Source organism: Pelobates fuscus, chromosome 4 (assembly GCF_036172605.1).
Source record: "Pelobates fuscus isolate aPelFus1 chromosome 4, aPelFus1.pri, whole genome shotgun sequence".
NCBI lineage: Eukaryota > Metazoa > Chordata > Amphibia > Anura > Pelobatidae > Pelobates > Pelobates fuscus.
Window position 1 is genome coordinate 173,514,672 of NC_086320.1, and position 19,876 is coordinate 173,534,547.

Here is a 19,876-nt window from a genome sequence, read left to right on the forward strand (position 1 = left end):
GTTTGTGAACAACTCATGATGACACTTTATTTATGTAACGATAGATAAGTGCGTTCCATTCTAAATAGAAGAGTGTACGTTCTATTTTAACCATGTGAGTACCACACCTCACCTTTCGCTCGCAGGGTTAATATTCTAGTTGTCCCTTTAAAACGTGTAACCTATAAATCGTGTTATCTAAATATGTGCAGTACCTGGTGATCCTCTGCCACCTATTAGTCAAAGTGCACGTTACACCTGGAGACACCTGTGCAGCTCCCAGGTAGGCGGTCCTAAAGCTAATGAATATGTATAAACGGAGAGGTGTAATGACACCCAAACAGATGTTTAGAGTAGTAATTAGATGTACACAGAGCTCACTAGCCTCACCCCTTGTGCCTGTGATTTGCAGGAGATAAAGTGTATGAGTGGGTGAGCTCCTCCCTCCTCTCTATTATAAAGATACAATAACCACATCAGAGGGAAATCCTCAGCACCAGACTGAAGGGATCACACGGTCCCTTAACAAGAAGATACTGACAAACCACGATTCGTGGGGCATCTCCCTCCTCTCAGCAGGTGCCGAGCACCAGGAATACCAGCGGGACTGTGCACTTATTGCTGAGTGACTACTACTAGCCACATTGAGCCTGGCAGAGCCAAGAGACTACTAGCCACTGTGACCCTGGCAGAGCCAAGAGACTACTAGCCACAGCGAGCCTGGCTGAGCCAAGAGACTACTAGCCACTGTGACCCTGGCAGAGCTGAGAGACTACTAGCCACAGATAAACTGGCAGAGCTGAGAGACTATTAGCCACAGTGAGCCTGGCAGTGATGAGTGACCTGCAGTGTGGCTGCCAGTGAGGGACACTTACCGTCTCCGAGGACTCCAGGCAGCAGACCCCGAGCCTAGCCCCCTGCCCCACCGAGCTCTGAGCATTAGAGCCCCCGGCAGTGATGGAGGTGTTTGCCCGGGCAGCCTATGACAAGGTGTGCCCCAGCGATCAGGAGGGCAGCCTGGCATCCCCGCTCTCCGGCAGGGAGGACGAGCTGGGCTCCGATGGGGACTTTGTAGCCAACAGCCCGACCCCTGCCCTGTGCCCCCGGGACTCGGAGCTGGACACGGACACCGGCAGCCTGGCCGGCGAGGAGGAGGAGGGGGAGGTGAGGCCAGGCCGGGATGGAGAGGAGGCAGAGGGGGCTGCGGGTTACCGGGCTCCGGGGCCCGAGGGGGTGAAAGCCAAGACCTACACCCGCCGGCCCAAGCCGCCCTATTCCTACATCGCTCTGATCGCCATGGCCATCCGGGACTCCGCCACCGGCCGCCTCACCCTGGCCGAGATCAATGACTACCTGATGAAGAAGTTCCCCTTCTTCCGGGGCAGCTACACGGGCTGGCGGAACTCCGTGCGGCACAACCTGTCCCTCAATGACTGCTTCGTCAAGGTGCTGCGGGACCCCTCCCGGCCCTGGGGCAAGGACAACTACTGGATGCTCAACCCCAACAGCGAGTACACCTTCGCGGACGGCGTGTTCAGGCGGCGCAGGAAGAGGTTAAGCCGGGTCACCAAGTGCCTCAAAGAGCAGGACCTGCAGGGGCTGCCGGACCCCCATCACTCCCAGCCAGCCATGCCCTCCTCCTCCTCCCGGCCATCCAGCTCGGGACCCTCCCCCAGCCGCCTGCTCCTGGCAGCATCACCCTCACCCTCCACCGCCAGCAGCCCCCCGTCCTCCAGCAGCCGGGGCCCCAGGGAGGGCGGCTCCGGGGCCAAGTTCTCCAGCTCCTTTGCCATTGACAGCATCCTGAGCAAGCCCTTCCAGCGCCGGGAGGACACGGAGCCCCGGGCGGCCGGTGGGAGGATGCTGTGGCCGGCAGCAGGTGCTCTGCTCCCCGCTGCCCATTCTGCCCCCTCCTCCTCCTACCCACTAATGCCCTACCCCGCCACCTCCGCCCTGCACCCCGCATCAGCCCTCTTCCCGCTCAGCACTCTCGGCAGTAACGCCGCCTCGCTGCACTTACAGCTCTACCGATACTGCTTGCCCGAAGCCCTCCTCCTGCTCATGGATCCCCGGACAGAAGGGCAGCAGCTCTCAGCCGACCCCAGGGATGAACATTCCCGCCGCCTCCATCCCCATCACTCCCCGCTATACCCCAGCAAGGCCTTCCCTGAACATGTGGGGGGCAGCCCCGAGCTCCTGGCCACCATGAGGACCTCCGGCCCTTACCATCCCTATCGGCCAGACATTGCTAGTATGACAGGGTGAGGTATGACAGCCGGAGCAGCATCTTATTGTATGTTTGTTATTCTGTATTTAACTGCCACACTCTTAACATTGTGATTTCTGTCAGTGTCCACTGTGTTTACATGGATAAGTTATTTAATGAGGAGTTACCTTCACTCTGGCACTCCCAATCATAAAATGCCAACCACAACGTGTGCCATGGTAATTAAAGCCATTCTCTTCTGAACTATAGCTACCTACCCGTGTTGGGATGCTCAGTGAACTCTTTAATACATGTGGCTAGTCCTAATGCAATGTTTGTAGCCAATCTGATGTGCCAAAAGTCTACTTTATGGTCCAGACCCTCTGCTGTTGGTGTGTGTGCCACATGCTGTGCACTGGTTAGAAAAACTTTAAAATAAAAAGTCTTAATGCAAGAGGTGTGTAAGGATCCTTATCTGCACTTTTTAAAATGACAAAGATAAAATGAATTTTTATATATAACTTTTAGTCAGGTTTATGAAACTATGTGCCTTCCAAGACATATTTGGAAACATTACACTTAAGTGATGTATTTTATGTTTAATTCCAAAGCATTAAATTACCTCGACAGCAGCCAATTTTATTGGTTGTCACCTTTTTTCTTTCCATTGTCTGTTTTAACCATTTGACCTCTCATGACACGAATGGTGGCAATTGTTTACCACAGTTTGACTATATGTATGTCCTAATCTATTTGAGTTAGGGTGACATCTGAAATTGAAAAAAAAGAAAAGTGGAAAGCCTAGAGGTTGTTTAATTTGTTTTTTTCTGACCAGCATTTATGCAAAGTATTTGTAATATGTAAATGTAATATATATATTTGAGACAAGAGATACAATTTGCATTGTGCCAAAGTAATGACACATTTAGAGGTTCCAATGTCATTTCTGCTGTAATCAAACTACCCAAAGTGCCAAAATATTGACAACTTTTTTTCCTTTAAATTATTTATTTCTGTTTTAATAAAACATGTTTTAAATGCAGGTTTTACCACTAATTAAATGTGGTCCAATAACTATACTCATGGTCTTTAAGATACAGGTTTGCAATAACTGTAACATTCTATTTCTCTATAAAACAGGGAAAAAGCCTTAGCACTGCCACAGTAAAGCAGACAATTTTGTATTTGTGTTTTTATATGTGTATTTTATGGAACCAACAAATATGACTTGTTTTCAAATAAAAGTGTAATTTTAATTCCTCAGTGTGACGTGTATGGTGATTCAGCAGTTTGCTTTGTGATGGTTGAAGGGAATTTCATAAACTTCATTACATAAAAGTATGTGATTTGCGTGAGAAACCATAAAAGCAGTTCATACTGATCGCTGAAAGAGGCAGATCTGGTTACATGAGAAGGCAAGGGACTCACCTTGCAAGAAAACAGAAAGAGGAGGCTTGGCTGTCAAGTTCAATCATCTTCAGTTTGTCTTATCTCCACTGTAATAAAACCACAAATAGGTGGTAGACTGAACACCCACATGTGTCTTCTGAACATACACATTCTTGCATAGTTTCATCACAGACACCATAATGAGTGTGTTTGCCATCATAGTTTGAAAACTAAATAAGGCATAAATAGCTGGCTGCTAAAACTCCTGTCAGAGTCACAGGTACAGTTATGCATGGGACCAGATATTACTTATTCCATCCTCTGCAGTCTACATTTAACTAATTTCTTTTATTCTGCCTGTGCACCCTTGTCTATGCACTAAAATCTAAATTATATATTTAAATTTTTTACAATCTTTTGAACTATATTTTGCCATTTAAATTGTATTTCGCTACAATTCAGAGTTTAGTAAATAAACTGCCACCAAAAGCCCCCAAAAATAATAATATATTTTTTTTCATTTTTTTTTAAAGTCATCCACAGATATGTATATTGAAAAAGGCGAATTATACATTTCATGCCAGACAGTTTCTTTATTTCCATGGGTTTCATTAAGTTGCAGACTTTTATTTAACCCCTTAAGGACCAAACTTCTGGAATAAAAGGAAATCATGACATGTCACACATGTCATGTGTCCTTAAGGGGTTAAATACAGCAAACTCAAATACACCATTTTGGGTATGTACCACAGTATTCTGATAAAGTCACACCAGCTGTTCAGAACACATGGGTATCTAGTACAGGTTAATGTCAATAAACCCGCTATTCAATCACTTATGGAATATATCCATATGCAATTTGCCAATACCACAGCTTCAATAATTCATATATTTCTTTTAATAAAACACAAATCAGATTTCTTTAGTGTAATGTTCATTATATATGTAATTTAACGTTCTTTTTTTTTATACCACATACATACACACACGTTTGTAGGTCTAAAAATCTGATGTAAGGTGCTACACATAGGGCTACCTGAAAGACAACACGCAGCTGCTTTATACTTAACTTAATGTCCACTTTGCACTTCTGAAGATTAGAAAATTCAGGCTGTACACTGCACTGAGCGAATAAATAAAAGTGCTATGCATATGTAACATCTTTCACTGAGAATACTTCTTAATGATCAAGGTGATTATAATAAAAACACTTATGGTTTTTAGTTTTCAGAACTAACCCACTCAATCCATAATTAGAGTAGTCTACTTTAGACAACCCCTTTAAGATCAATTTAACGTAGTATTAAAACTGGCTTTAACACAATATTTTAGTGGTTGCTCTGCGTATCCCGAGACTGGTGCAATGTATGCTTGTTTACGCATGATACAAATATACAGACAAGCTTATAAAGCTGAATCAAATTTTTATTTTTGGACATACGTGAACACTGCAATAAGGAATAATTTTTAATGGTTTCATTTGTTCAACTTGTTGAGGATAATAAAATCACGTGAAACAACTGGTCCAAATTAAAATATTATTATTGAACAGATAAGCAAAATGACAAAACAAAGTGACAGAGGTTTTAGCACTTTCAATGTTATTTAGCTGGCGCGCACATAATCAGATAAAAAGCTGTTTCTTATACGTTTTGCAGATATCCCAGTGATGCAGTTTGTCCAATAGAATTCTCTGCAAGTTCTCCAACTCAGGGTTTTCTTATCTCGTCCTTACAGTTCTTGGGTGTTGTAACATCATTTGTGCACGTGAAACAGAATTTAGCTGAACTATACAGAAAGGCTTTTGTTTAATATGACTGTAAGCATCAAACTGATATTAAGCATTGGGCAAGATATAGGTAGGTAATGTTTTCTTTAACAAACCATAAACTTATGGCCCACTGAGATAGTGGGTTAATCAGTTAATATCTATATGGTAATATAAAATTAAGGAGGCCTACGCTCCCAAACCGATGGATGTATAGAGTTTACTACAGTGTAAAGTTCCAGAAATTTAGAGTGAGTTTCAGATTTTAGATAGGTCAGCTAAAGTTTTACAGGGTTCTTTACTAACTGAGCATTCACAGTGAATTGAAAGCCAATTTCAGATTTTAGGTGCAAGTAGCTGAACTTTTCCAGTTCAACTATTTTGGCCTTAAATGGCAGCTGTCATGTCCAACTTATGCTAATTAGTTTTGCTAGTACATGTATAGACTATGAGAGAAAAAAAATTATATTTAAAAAAAAAAATAGTTTTTTCTCACAGCTGTCAGTCAATGCCAGGGCACTGACTGACAAGTGAGAACAGAAAAGGCCTCACACAGGAGATCCCTCTGCTCTCCTGCAATAGCAACCACAGTGCATGCACTGCCATTATAGCACTGGTTAGAGAGTATAGGAAAGGAGTGATACAATAAGGATAACATTTTCCAATAAAGTGAGAGAATCTGGTGACAGAATAGTGATTAAGTAACGTATTTTTCGCTCCATAAGACGCACCACACCATAAGACGCACCTAGTTTTTAGAGGAGGAAACCCAGAAAAAAAATATTCTGAACAAACTGTCCCATAGTGTTTCTTACTATGGGACAGTTTGTTCAGAATATTTTTTTTTCTCCCCTGTCCCATAGTGTTCCTTACCACCCACTCCCCTCTCCTGTCCCATAATGATCTTTAACCCCCCCCTCCCCTGTCCCATAGTGATTTTTAACCCCTCCTCCCCTGTCCCATAGTGTTCTTTATCCCCTCCTCCCCTGTCCCACAGTGTTCTTTAACCCCCCATCCCCTTGTCCAATAGTGTTTTCACCCCATAGTGTTCCCCCCTCCCCTCATCCCATAGTGTTTCCCCCTCCCCTCATCCCATAGTGTTCCTCTCCTCCCCTCATCCCATAGTGTTTCCCCCCTCCCCTCATCCCATAGTGCACTTTCCCTCCAATAGTGTCCCCCTCCCCTTGTCCCATAGTGTTCCCCCTCCCCTTGTCCCATAGTGTCCCCCCTCCCCTTGTCCCATAGTGTCCCCCCCTCCCCTTGTCCCATAGTGTCCCCCCTCCCCTTGTCCCATAGTGTCCCCCCTCCCCTTGTCCCATAGTGTCCCCCCCTCCCCTTGTCCCATAGTGTGTCCCCCTCCCCTTGTCCCATAGTGTCCCATAATTACTTACCTGTCTTGTAGCATGGGCCGGCTTAACACCGCGCACCGCGGTACAGGAACTTCAAATTCAGGTTCCGGTTTCCGGCGGGACTGAAAGGAAGTGCGCACTCAGATAAACTAAATTGATTGAAATGAAGTAAAGTGAGCTGAATCTCCCTTACTTGAATGTCTTCAGGATATAGGGTTATAACGATTAGATAAACTAAAAGGCTACCTCCAATCACTATGCTTAACAATCCTATAACTACCTTTATAACATAGCTAAATAACTCCAATCACAGTGTAGGTTATATAATCTACAGCTTAGCTACTTGAATCAAGTGTCTAAATGCCAAAGCCAATTGGATCACTGGATTAGACAGCTGCAGCTAAATAAAATTACAGTCAGAAAGATTGTGTGGGTAGGTATAGAGAACATAGCTGAGTTACCATACATTCATATCCTAGTTACAGCATGATTGAGGAACTAGTACACAGAATTAAATTAAAAAATTAGAGATAAATTGGATAGACCAATTGAAATAAAGGGAGTTGAATCTCCATCACTTAAAATGTCTAAAGGATATAAGGGTACAAAGATTAGATCAACTCAGAGGCTACTTCCAATAAGTATCCTTTATACATCCCTAAATAACTACCTCTATAACATTGCTCAAGAACACCACCCTTGTAGAAGTAATAGAATCTATAGCTAAGCTGCCTGAATCAAGTGTCTTAATGCCAGATACCTCAGCTGTCTCAAACTGGGAGACAACCTACTACCTCCTACTCAATTCCCCCTCGCAATCTCAAGAGAATATCCCATCTTAAAAACAGAAGAAAATTGCTGCATAGTGCTCAGTGCAAAGAAAATAAATAAAATAAAGTCCGGACACGTATTTCAGTGCCCAATTGTACCTTCGTCAGGGCAATGGCAGATCCAGAATGCCAAGTTTATATAGGGGTTTGGTCCCTCCCTTTCATGAAACTGAATCAATCAAAGTGAAGTGCAGGGTAAAATCACCTGTTTATTGTAGTTACCTCACCCTGAACATCAGTCTAATCCCCAGATACAGGGGAGGAGTGGCTAGTTTCTCTATTGAATGTACTCCTAGAACTATCCAATACTATATTATATGATAAATTGTATACCAAATATAAATTAGCAGGCAGTGCACCCCTTAGTCATTGCCACGATATGCGAGTGTTACACCATAGCCAACGTGGCTACTAGGAAGGCATGGGCAACGTAAAGCATGCTCCTAATTATATCATTATATACTGGGCCTAAACCTCCCGAGACAACAACAACACACGCCACTTACTCTTAGGTAGAAAGTCAGAGGACCATGCTTGAATATTCTCCCGTGTTAACTGTACCCAGTAACTTTAAAACACTTCTGAAATCGCATGTTGAATTAACGAAATTATGCCTGTTACATTACAATTTTTTTTTTTTTAAATGCAGCGCTCGTTCCATGTCATGGGATATCGCTGCCAATTCTCTTGCATTTATATATCTGGTTGACATGTTACCATTATGTCTGTGTGTTAATTACTGCATACTATATATAAAGAATAAAAAATTTTAAAAAAAGGATTGTAAAAGCACAGCCCCACCAGAAACAACACTCCATTGAAATAATACTTAAGAGTGACAATGCAATTACGTTATGTACCCAACAAGAATTATTTTTGAAATGACAGCTCTACAATGATAATACACATATTGCGATCATCTTAGGGCACTGGGACAATCCAGTTCTGGTACAGAAATCAGATGAATGACACAAAGTGACACTGGCATGGTTATTCAACAAAGTTAGAATCATTGGGAATCATTGGGAAGTGAATTTCAAATTCAAGGCCAAAATAGCCAAACTGGATTAATTGTCAGCTATGCTTCCACTTTGGCTACTCTGGCCTTAAATCTGATATTTACTTTCAGTTTTTGACAGGTCTTACTTTAGGGAATAAACCCATGGAAAGCAATCTAGGCCTAGTCATAATAGGGTTGTAACAAATTGAAAAACAAATAGCAAAGTTTAAGGCAAAACAGCTGAGCTGTAAAGGATTCTCAAGCGCGTGTGAAACTATAGTTTAGCTATTTTAGATTGCTACAATTCAGATTTTAGTCAATAGACCTTGAGAGATTGAGCTGTTATCCAACAGTTTAATCCTGAAGTTGGTCCCCTGGTGCTCTGCCTCCCCTCTTCCTTTCAACCGCCACATTGTTCAGAAAAAATTACCTGGGGGCTGGTGATAGCTGGACAGTTTCATCTGACATCCAGTTGTTAACAATTTGGTGTTTGGTAAATATGCAAACATTTTGTATGGAATTGCATATAAAAATTTGTGATTTTTAAACTAGACACCAAATGGATCTGACTGATGAACACCAAATTTGACTTTAGTAAATGTGTTCAAGGCCCATTTTGCAGACAGAATCACTAAACAATGCTAACAGGGGAAAATTAAAAGTCTATATAGGTATATCTAAAATCTTTCTTATTTAAAGGGACACTTCAAGCACCATAACCACTAAAGTCTAATGCAGTGGTTATGGTGCCAGGTGTACCCTGATGCTGTCCCTTGTAAGTAAACAAACTAGTTTTGTGTAGTTTGACAACTTACCTTGGCTCCTAAGCACCTGTACCACATCTGATCTACTTCTGTTAGTGAAGCCAGATGCCTGTATAGAATAAAGCATGGCCGATACAATACTGTGCTCATTGGCAATGAGCGCTCAGCTGATGCTGTCAGTCAAGGAGAGCGGTTATGCATGACCCTGCTTTACTCTATAGAGCAATCTGGATTCTCCTGCAAGGGAAGATCAAATAAAGAGTGTGCAGTCAATGCTGCCTTACAGGACCCGCTAAGTTGTCAAAACATATTAAAACAGTTTGACTACTTACCATGGCATGGTACCAGGAAACTCTTGGCACCATAAACACTACAGCATTCTGTAGTTATTATGGTGATTGGAGTGTTCTTTAAATTTATGTTGATGCATCATCAGTAGTCATGTTTCCCTTTAAAGTTCAGTTATGAGACAAGGTTTTACATTTTAAGTAATCTTTGAGAATATTGATAGAGATTCAATGAGAGTCTCACTTCCATTAATTCCTCAAAGATTTAATGAGAGTCTTACTTTCATTAATTCCTCAAATACTATATATATGCATATTTTTTTTTTTTTTTTAATGATGTGAGGCACATGGGCCCCATACCTTTACACAGTGGATTAGAAATAAACTTTCCAAATACTAAGATTATTTATTATTTATTTATAAAATATTTTACCAGGAAAAATAAATTGAGATTTCTCTCGTTTTCAAGTATGCTTTGGAAGCCAGTATCCTTAGCAGAAACTCCTCTTTTTGAATATCAGTAGCTGGAAATATAATTGAGACAATATCACTCGAAGAAGTACACTACAGTCTGTTTTGCATGTAGCAAATACAATCAAACAGGTTTGGTTTTTTTTTCAATCTCTGAACGTCACAGAGGTATGCAACAGATAGCACTGAAACAGCTATGGTGGTAAAATGGCTAATCCACTGCCAGCCTATAACAGCATGGACCTTGGTGTAAAACTCATTCCTGAAACTCATATAAAAGTGCAGTCATTGTAACCTTAATGACAATGTATTGTAAACTCATGTCACATCCCCATTACATAGCATAGAGATGTTATTGTGCCCTGCATGAAACTGTTTACAGAGAACTCTCTCTTTACAATGTTTTATGACCTTTCACATTCATGCATGTATTCTTAATGGTTTGGAAAATGCTATTCTTTAACATTCACAACATGCAATCCAGGAATGACAAGTATTCCACAGAAAGGTGAGTTATGGTTTTTAGCTATGCTTCATTTTTCAAGACATTTCTAAGAAAGCATAACACTATGCTGGACATGTGATGAACACAAATACACTGAAAGAAGCCACATTAGCACAGACTGTGATTTTATATTTCACCTGAAATGCAGAGATACCATATAGATACAAATCACTGTATGGTAAAAATGTTATAGTAAACACAAGGATAATAGAGTGCTCATTAGGGTAAACTGTTTACATTGGATTTTAGGCTATTTTCCCTTTTGACTCTTCTACAATTGTTGCTTAGTTTACAAACATCTCATCAATATTGTGTGTTTAGGCAATGAGTGAAGTGTCATAATGAAATCCTAGAAACACACAGGGATATTCATTTGAGAATTGCTGGGAATTCTAAGTGAATTTTAAAACGTAGGCCAAAATAGTCAGTTTAGATCAGCGTTTCCCAATTAGTGTTCCGCGGAACCCTAGGGTTCAGCGAGAACAAAATTGGGGTCCCGCAGCGATTTGCCCGTCGGGTGGCCCAAGCATTTAGGGCCACCTGATGGGTATCGCTAAACAGGGGTCCGGTCAGGCGCCGCGGTCATCTAAAACATCAACTGCACTCTTGTAGTATTGGATGCTAGGAGGAAGTGACGGCAATTGACATTAAAATGCTTACAGCTAATTGGTGGCATACAAGTTCTCAACAGTGTAAAAGCTATGAGTTTAATAATTACAAATAAGAGATGTTGCAAGTTCTGGTTTACTTTTCTGTCACTAGCATCTTTGAATCTGTCCGTTTCATGCATTAACCCTTTCCATATCTAAATTATATATACTGTGTTATTTTGATATAGGCCTGTTAGAGCTGAAATGTTCATGTCATTTTGAGCATTTTCCATTAGAACACAGAAATAAGACCCAAGAGTAAAACTCTTTTTTTTTTTTTTTTTTTGTATAATATTATATTGAGACTGGTTCGTACCCAGGCTATACAAAATAATGACATCAAAGAGTTCTTGAGACATTATTATAATAAACCATGAGATTGATGGTCGCGTGCTTTTATAAATCCCTCCAAATCCAGAGACAGAATTACGTGTTAATGCAGTGATGTATAGAGGCTAATATTTAGTGCCAATGTACTGTAGGGGTTAAGAGGATTTTTATTGTTAGGCCAGTAAAATAAATAAATATTTAAAAGCCATTTAATTTCTACCTCTACCCGCAACTGTAAGGCCCAATTCCACAAAGCAACTGGAGCAAAACTACTTAATTTCTACCTCTCACTGCAACTTTTAGGTACGGACTGAAATTTGGAAGATACTCCACTGGATTTATTTTACCTTTGTTACCACATTATTTATTAGAACAATGCTATCATTTTTACCTATAGTTTATTACTGTAATATTTTGTACTTGCAGTCACATGCAGTTATTAATATTTATTATTAATATTTTGGTTGGCAAATTAAATTGTATACAATATATGTCTGCTTTGCTCTACCCTACCTTCCACTCCTTGCCCCTCCTAGTTGTAAATTCTTTTAAATAACTGTGTATGTCTATTCCTTAGGCCAATTCCATAAAGCAACTGATTCTTTCTAAATTTATAGCATTCTTGTCTATCAGCATACAGTCAATCACCTCCTCATTCCCTTCACATCTCACCAATTACTGCAAATACTATTAATTCTCTTTGCCACCACCTTCAAATTCCCCCTGCTACCGCTTGTCTCACCTCTCCTTTAACCTTTAGATTGTAAGCTCACGGGCAGGGATGGACTGACAGCCTTCTGGGCCCCCGGGCAAAATTAAATCAGGTTCCCTCTGAAGACCAATTATTAAGTATACGTTAAATATAACTTTAAAAAAAACAAAAAAACACTGTCAAGGTTATTCTCTGAAGTATCTTGTGTCTTTGCTGTCACCCACATTTGTCTTCCATCACCCACAATTGTTTAACCCACCCCATTAACCCCTTAAGGACACGTGACATGTCATGATTCCCTTTTATTCCAGAAGTTTAGTCCTTGAGGGATTAATTTGTGTCGCACCCCATGTTCTCTACAAAAACCATGTGAGTCTCTGCCCCTGTCTCACCCCTTCATCCCACATGTGTATCTGCCCTTTTCACCCTTGCCTGTTTACTTGCACCAGTCCAATGTTTTTCCTGTTTTATAAAAACTGCAATAATTGCACTTGCAGAGTTAAGGGTGGTGGGAGTTGGCACCCAGACCACTCCAATGGGCAGAAGTGGTCTGGGTGCCTGGAGTGTCCCTTTAAGAGAACAGGAATGGCTCACTGTTTTTCTAAGAACATACCAGTCACATTTCAACATATCCTTACAAGAAACAAATCTTAAATTAATAACTAGATGGTACAGCACTCCTATAGATATATACAACTATGATCATTTGCAACCTTCCACCTCTTGGAGGTGTTACAAGGAACCTGGATGACATCCTAGTGTATAGGCAGGGGCGTATTAGCCGCGAGGCAAACAAGGCATTTGCCTTGGGCGGCATTTTCCAGGGGGCGGCAAAAAACGCCGCCCCCAAATGCCCAGGGCAAATGCCTTGTTAGCCTTGCGGCTAACTGGGCTGCCGGGCTGGTTGCTGGGCGGGCGGCTGGCGAGGGAGCTCTTCCTCTGAGCTGTCTGCTCAGCTCCCTCGCGCGCCGCAGAGTGAGGCTGGGAGCCGGAAGATGACGTCATATTCCGGCTCCCAGCCTCACTCAGCGGCGCGCGAGGGAGCTGAGCAGACAGCTCAGAGGAAGAGCTCCCTCGCCAGCCGCCCGCCCAGCAACCAGCCCAGCAGCCCGACCGGCAGCCCCACTAGACCCCAGGGAGGTAAAGAAACCCCCCCCAGCATTCCCAAAGGTAAGGAGGCTGGGGGGGGTAGGTTAAATTAATAATATATTATATATATATATATATATTATATATATATATATATTATTATATATATTATATTATATTAATTATTATTTATTTATATATATTATTTATATATTATATATATATTATATTATTCTATATATATATTATTATATATATTATATTATATTAATTATTATTTATTTATATATATTATATATATATTATATTATATAATATATATACTATATTATATATATATTATATTATATTATATTATATATAATATTTATATTATATTATATATTATATAATATATATTATATTATATATATATATTATATAATATATATTATATAATATATATATATAATATTTATATTATATTATATATTATATTATATAATATATTATATTATATTATATAATATATTATATTATATATATATATATATAATATTATTTTATATTATATATATATTATATTATATATATATTATATTATATATATATATATATTATATATTATATTATATATATATATATAATATTATATTATATATATATATTATATTATATATATTATATTATATATATATTATATTATATATATATTATATATATATATATATATTATATTATATATATATATATATATATTTTATATATTTATTATATATATTATTATATATATATTATTTATATATTATATTATATATTATATTATATATATATTATTTATATATTATATTATATATATTATATTATATATATATTATATATATTATATTATATATTATATATTATATTATATATTATATATATTATATTATATATTATATATTATATCATATATATATATATATTATATATATATATATATATATTATATATGATATTATATATATATATTATATTATATATCAGAGAGTGTATGTGTCTGACAGTGAGTGTGTGTCTGCTAGTGAGTGTGTGTGTCTGTTAGCTAGTGTATGCGTATCTGTCAGTGAATTTGTGTGTGTGTGTGTATTTAGAAGGCGGGACGGGGGGGGGGGGGGAAGGGTTGGGTGGGGGGGCGCGCGCTGGGGGGGGGGGGGGGGGGGGGCGCCTGAGTTTTGTCCTGCCTAGGGCAGCACAAAACCAGGATACACCACTGTGTATAGGTCCACTCAAGAAGAGCATGATCACTCTACCACACTCATTCGGGACTCTAACTCTACACAACCCCTATCACTCATAAATATCCCACGTGTTTAGATTATTTGTAAGCCTGTTGTTCAACCACATTAAGCAACATTACCAATAGATCTAGATAATAAGCGATGAAAACCCTTTGCATACATTTTGGATATGTTAAATATGCATGTGACCTAGCTACTATACTCAACTTAACCTAAAAATGTGCGCAGAACCTCTCTATGCCACAAGTCTGTTCGGCCACTCTCTCGCCAGCTTGCCATGTTAAATCTTAATGCATTAACCTGCCTCCATGGCAAATGTTATGTCGCAGCAATACTTACATAGTCTAGTATCATGCATTGAACCATTACGTGTACCACAAATGCTTGGTTTAGATCTGGTTTGTTTATGCCTGTTTAGTCTAACCTCATAAACCTGTGCAGGTCCACAGCACGCCAAAAGTGTTAATGTAGAAAGCAATGTGTTCAAATAGCCAGCAGCACTTGTTCATTGGCAAACGATGATACTATAACCACTATTAAGCCGTTCATCCTCGACTCAATTTTGTAAAGCGATGTTTTATAAAGCAATGTTTTAACGTGACCTTTATCCTTACCTTTTCCTAAACCACGCTATTATTCGGTGAGCAAAGCGACTGTTTCCTCTAGGTGGTTAGGAAGTACGCGATGTAAACCTGTTTGGTTTTTCTCTCACAAAAAAAAAAAAAGTGCAATGTCTTTGATGCAATGTAAACTGATGTAAATGACAATCGATCTGCACCGGCTATTGTGGCAGTGCAAGTCACATGTTTCATATCTGCACGAACAAAATAAAGAATAAAAAAAAAAAAGAAGAGCATGATCAGCAACTGCATCGTGTACTGCAAACAGTAAGAGCGTCTGGACTGAAGCTGTACAAAGATAAATGTCAATTTGGGAAAACATATCTGTACTACTTTGGTCATATTATTAGTGAAGATGGTATTAGGCCAGATGCCAGTAAAGGTTTTGCTATTGAGAAAATTAAAAGCCCTTCTGGCAGAACTGAACTAAGCGTAAATGCTGGGTGAATTATTTAGGCAAATTTCTACCAGAATTAGCCTCGGTGTTACATCCTATTACAGAATTGTTAAAGAAGGATGTGACCTGGACCTGGGGACCCCCGCAGGAGGAGGCCTTTGCACTGGTCAAGACAATGTTGGGGACTCCCCCTGTACTGGGGTTTTATGACCCTTCTTTCTACAAGGTAGCAGTTATGGCCTAGGAGCAGCCCTGTTTCAACTATATGAAGGCAAACTACAGCCCATTGCCTACTGCTCTCACTCACTGACAGCAACAGAAACAAGATACGCCAAGAGTGTAAAGGAGTATCTGGCTGGAATCTGGGCATGTGGGCACTTCCAGCACTATCTGGTGGGTTTGGAAGGGTTCACTCTGGAGACTGACCACAAACCACTAAGATTCAATATTCGGGCAGTGCATGTGCCAGGAAAGCAACTGTTGGTGGCAGATACACTCTCCAGGCTCCCGCTGGCTGCTGCTGAAGAGTTGTCAACAGAATCAGACTTTAAGGTGTAGGTGAATTCAATATTGGCATCGAAGTCCATCTCGTCTAGGAAATTGGAACGGATAAAGAGAGAAACATGTCTGGATACGGATCTCCAAGAAGTTCATAGCTACATAAAGAGTGGCTGGTCTGAGAGCCAAGCAGTGTGGATGGCACTTTGTGCTTTCCAGTCAGAGAGAGTACATCTCACAGAATTTAATGGTTTAGTTCTGTTTTAAGACCACATTGTCATACCTGTCAGTATGTGGCAAGAAATGTTCAGTCGAATTTATGATAGAAATTTGTTGATTTCAAAGTGTATCAAAAGAGCAGCCACGGCAGCATGGTGGCTTGGAATCAGCCTGACATTGCAGAATACATATCAATATGTAGCTTTTGCCACAAATATCAGCCTACACAGAGGAGAGAACCTCTAATATCTTCACCGCTGCTTGCGGGTCCCTGGCAGAAGATAGCTGCAGATTTGTGTAAACTCAACAGAAAGAACTATCTGGTTGTTGTAAACTACTACTCCAGGCTGGCTGGGTACCTCCCCCAAGGACCACGTCCTAGCTGGAACAGGGGACAAACCGCAGCACTTCTGCCCACAGTCGCCGTGGCTTGACTGGGGTCCTGGAACCGCTCTCTCCTGGAGCCGAATGGGGAACTCGCTCTATCCACCCCCAGGCACTGAACGACACTCAGCCCTGGGAGTTCTAGTCCTTACAAGGACTTTCTCTGTTGAATCCTCCACACTGGAACAGTGATTTGTGATTAGCCCTTTCCCCTCCCAGGGTGCACATTGGGAATGGGGTGCCTGGGCCCCCCAGGACCGCCGAGCCCGTGACAACCGTCATGGTTGTCACCCCTTGATGACAGCCTTGTATATATATATATATATATAAGTCCAGACCAACTTCCCGGTTTTGCACTCCTCTCTGATACAGGTGCCCCAGTCCAGGGACTTATTTTAGTTTGCTCTGCAAAGGATCTCATAAGAGAGGGTATTAGGTTGCTAGAGTACGACCTGCCAAGAATGGGATACATTGGCATTGTGGCAGGCTTATGCAATGTATGATTATTTACTGTAACTAAACACCCATTATTGTTATGCAGATTAGGTGAGCTTAAAAAAAAACTATTGCATTCTGTGAGCTTTGAAATTGCAGTTTAGTGAATGAGTGAGTGCTGTTGATCCAAAAACAAGGAAAAAAAAACCTATTGTAGCCATTTCCAATTACACCACAAAAAGGAGAGAAAAAATAATTCTTGAATCCATAATGGCATACAGATTACTAATTTGATCAACAATCTGTTTACATACATATCAATTATATCCTTAAATATTCTGTTTTTGCATTCAAGCCTTTCTTAAATTTGTCTGAAGAATCTGACAACTCAAACTCTTTAGGCAGAGAAGTCCACGTCTTTATTGCTCTTACTGTACATTACTCTTTCATCTGCTGTAAGCGAAAACACCTTTCTTCAAGTGTCAATGGATGACCTGTTGTCTGTTGTATTTTCCTGTTATTGCACAGGTTAGCACATAACGATCTGTAGTGAAAATGTAGTTTGCCCAAATGTAGGGCACAATGACTCAATCAAAGTTCAGTCAAGGTTGATCGTGGGTCAGGTTCTGCACCAACAAACAAATTATTCTACACCAATGCCGGAACACCATCCTAAGCTAGGAAGCCCTCGAACCAAGTTCCAAACGTCAGCAGAATGTCAGGAGGTAGCTGGGAGGGTGTAGATATAGAGTGGAGCTACTCCTCCGAGTCCGACAACTCCAGGCATATTGGATAGATAGATAGATAGTTCGTAGAAATACCTTAAATTAGTCTAGCACAGGGGTAGGCAACCTACGGCACTAGTGCCATGCACGGCACTCGAGGTGTCTTTCCACGGCACTCAAGGCTGCTAGAGCCAAACAGGGTCTGGCCTCTCAGGAGTCTCAGTGAAACTTCAGATATCTGCTAATACAAAGAGGTAGTTAAGGACAATCCTCAATTTATGTATTGCAGCATATAGAGTAAGTGATCTCAGATCACTTCCTCCCAGCACTTGTGAATGGGAATCCACACTGTAGTAGAGCAGCCCACAGATGATGTTGCAGCTCCTGTCCTTGACCTGTACCTGCCCAGGCTGGTCCCCACTGGAACCCAGGGAAGCCACTCACAGTGCTAGATATACACAGACCTGCAGAATAAGCCTCTCCTCATTCAAATAATACGAACAGCCCACACACAAACATACACACAATCCCCACAAACGCAACACCACTAACAATCCACATACATGCACACAATCCCACATGCAGCCTCTCACATGCAAAACCCCAAACAGCCCCCACACACTACCAAACACACAATGTGACATATCCACCCACACACACAATTCCACAAGCAGCCCTCATACACAGTCCACATTCATATGTATCATACACGATACCATAAACTACTAATGAACATATACAATATAATAGCTCATACACGCACATGTTCTCCTCATCTCCCCTTCTCCTCACCTCCCCCTCCCTGTGTTCTCCTCATCTCCCCTTCTCCTCACCCCCCCCTCCCTGTGTTCTCCTCACCCCCTCCCTGTGTTCACCTCGCCCCCCCTCCCTGTGTTCTCCTCAACCCCCTCCCTGTGTTCTCCTCAACCCCCTCCCTGTGTTCTCCTCATCTCCCCTTCTCCTCACCCCCTCCCTGTGTTCTCCTCACCTCCCCTTCTCCTCACCCCCTCCCTGTGTTCTCCTCACCTCCCCTTCTCCTCACTCCCTCCCTGTGTTCTCCTCACCTCCCCTTCTCCTCACCCCCTCCCTGTGTTCTCCTCACCTCCCCGTGTTCTCCTCACCCCCTCCCTGTGTTCTTCTCACCTCCCCGTGTTCTCCTCACCCCCTCCCTGTGTTCTCCTCACCTCCCCGTGTTCTCCTCATCTCCCCTTCTCCTCACCTCCCACTCCCTGTGTTCTCCTAATCTCCCCTTCTCCTCACCCCCCCACATGTTCTCATCTCCCCTTCTCCTCACCCCCCCACATGTTCTCCTCATCTCCCCTTCTCCTCACCCCCCCGTGTTCTCCTCATCTCCCCTTCTCCTCACCCCCCCCCGTGTTCTCCTCATCTCCCCTTCTCCCCACCTCCCACTCCCTGTGTTCTCCTAATCTCCCCTTCTCCTCATCTCCCCTTCTTCTCACCCCCCCTGTGTTCTCCTCATCTCCCCTTCTCCTCACCTCCCACTCCCTGTGTTCTCATCTCTCCTTCTCCTCACCTCCCACTCCCTGTGTTCTCCTAATCTCCCCTTCTCCTCACCCCCCCCACCCCCCACGTGTTCTCCTCATCTCCCCTTCTCCTCAGGCAGCTGCAGCCTTATAGGAAGCGCCGGCCCTGCTTGGGGGCCCAGGCCAGCTCGGGGCCCCAAGCAATTGCTTGGTTTGCTTGCCTGGTAGCGACAGGCCTGGGGATCGGCACGCTATGGGACATCACAATCCTATATCGGCACAGTGCTGCTAAAAGGTTGCCTACCCCTGGTCTAGCATATAACAAGTCCACAGTTTAAACAGTTCTAATTCTTGTCCAAAATTTCTGAATTATACTGAATAGGTAATAAACGAGCCTAAACAAGACCTTGTGAAATGTGAATTATTCTGAACAAAAAATACAGTTTTCTCCGTTTATGTTTCAACCCCCTAAGAAAGCTAATTACTGTATTGAATTGCAAGCATGTCATGGCAGTAAACTAATTAT

General features: G+C 41.5%; 1 protein-coding gene across 1 annotated transcript; it reads left to right on the plus strand.

The window, feature by feature from the left end:
• Positions 1-389: 389 nt before the first annotated feature.
• On the plus strand, positions 390-3,441 carry FOXQ1 (forkhead box Q1). The gene has a single exon (XM_063451786.1). The coding sequence runs from the start codon at positions 937-939 to the stop codon at positions 2,242-2,244; it is 1,308 nt and encodes a 435-aa protein (XP_063307856.1). The 5' UTR covers positions 390-936; the 3' UTR covers positions 2,245-3,441.
• The last annotated feature ends 16,435 nt before the right edge of the window (positions 3,442-19,876 follow it).

Excerpts from the sequence above, each read along its gene's own strand:
- FOXQ1 (XM_063451786.1), top strand. The coding sequence starts at position 937 with ATGGAGGTGTTTGCCCGGGCAGCCTATGACAAGGTGTGCCCCAGCGAT.